The sequence below is a fragment of the Microtus ochrogaster genome, chromosome 21, assembly GCF_000317375.1.
Source record: "Microtus ochrogaster isolate Prairie Vole_2 chromosome 21, MicOch1.0, whole genome shotgun sequence".
In the NCBI taxonomy this organism is placed as follows: domain Eukaryota; kingdom Metazoa; phylum Chordata; class Mammalia; order Rodentia; family Cricetidae; genus Microtus; species Microtus ochrogaster.
In genome coordinates this window covers 247,003-247,963 of record NC_022022.1, presented here as the reverse complement: position 1 = coordinate 247,963, position 961 = coordinate 247,003, and the positions used below count along the sequence as shown (strand labels likewise).

The 961-nt window shown below is 59.3% G+C and overlaps 1 protein-coding gene across 6 annotated transcripts in view; it reads right to left on the bottom strand.

Annotated features, from left to right (window-relative positions):
- The window catches only part of Sema4a (semaphorin 4A), a 25,708-nt gene that overhangs the window by 4,672 nt on the left and 20,075 nt on the right, over window positions 1-961 (bottom strand). For all 6 annotated transcript variants that reach the window (XM_026784053.1, XM_026784056.1, XM_005356869.3 and 3 more), the window contains one exon: window positions 354-534. In XM_026784053.1, coding sequence (XP_026639854.1) covers window positions 354-534 — 181 coding nt within the window. The remainder of the gene's footprint in view (window positions 1-353; window positions 535-961) is intronic.

The following is a 961-nucleotide window of genomic DNA, read 5'->3' as shown; positions in this document are numbered from 1 at the left end:
GCCTGGCTCCTCCCTTCTCCGGGCACCTGTGATGGCCCTTTCAGTCCATGCTCCCCACTGACCTGCTCACCCCTCCCACCCCTGCTAAGGCTTCTCCCAGAAGGCAGGCAGCTCTTCTAAGACCAGAGGAGGTGCGATGTGTATTTCCCAGCAGCCTGAAGGGTCAGAAAGGCTAGAGACTGGATGGCCCAGCTACTCTGCTGAGTCTCCAGAGTCCAGCAGGGGGTTCGCACCCCAAACACCCTTAAATGAATGAACTGAAGACGTGGATGAACTCAAGGGCTTTCCTGCCTCGGCCTGGGTACAGCCCCTGCTCTGCTCATCCCAGGTACATTCTGGAACCCTATACTCACAAGTGCCCAGATACATGACTACATGGCTGCTCCCGTCCAGACCCTGAGCTAGTTCCACAGCAAGCTGCGTGTACTCCACACCGGACTTCACCAGCAGGGGCCTTGCTACCACGTGCTCATCCATCAGGAAATGGTCCTTCATGAAGGTCAAAGCCTTGTCCGAGGACGGGCCTGTGGAGCACTAGAGGAGGAAGGCAGCAGATTCTGTCAATTGGCACGTTCCCTTCGGCGCACACATGGCTGCATCCCCCGCCCACGCCCCTCTCTCCTTTTCCCTTTCCTCAGGACACTCCTCAGTTCCAGGTGAGGTTAAAACTCAGACCCAGTACCCCCAGGCTCCCTGTCGGGCTGAAATGTACTAATAACGAGGGCTGGGCGGCAGGCCCCGAGCACTGTGTTAGCTGTTCCCACTGCCCTGCTCTTCGATGCCTGCATCGATGCCAGCACGGAGCAGCGCAAAGGCTCCTCAGGCAGGCACGCCACACTGTGGTCCCAGACGTGGAGCAGCGCAAAGGCTCCTCAGGCAGGCACGCTGCGCTGTGGTCCCAGACATGGAGCAGCGCAAAGGCTCCTCAGGCAGGCATGCTGCGCTGTGGTCCCAGACATGG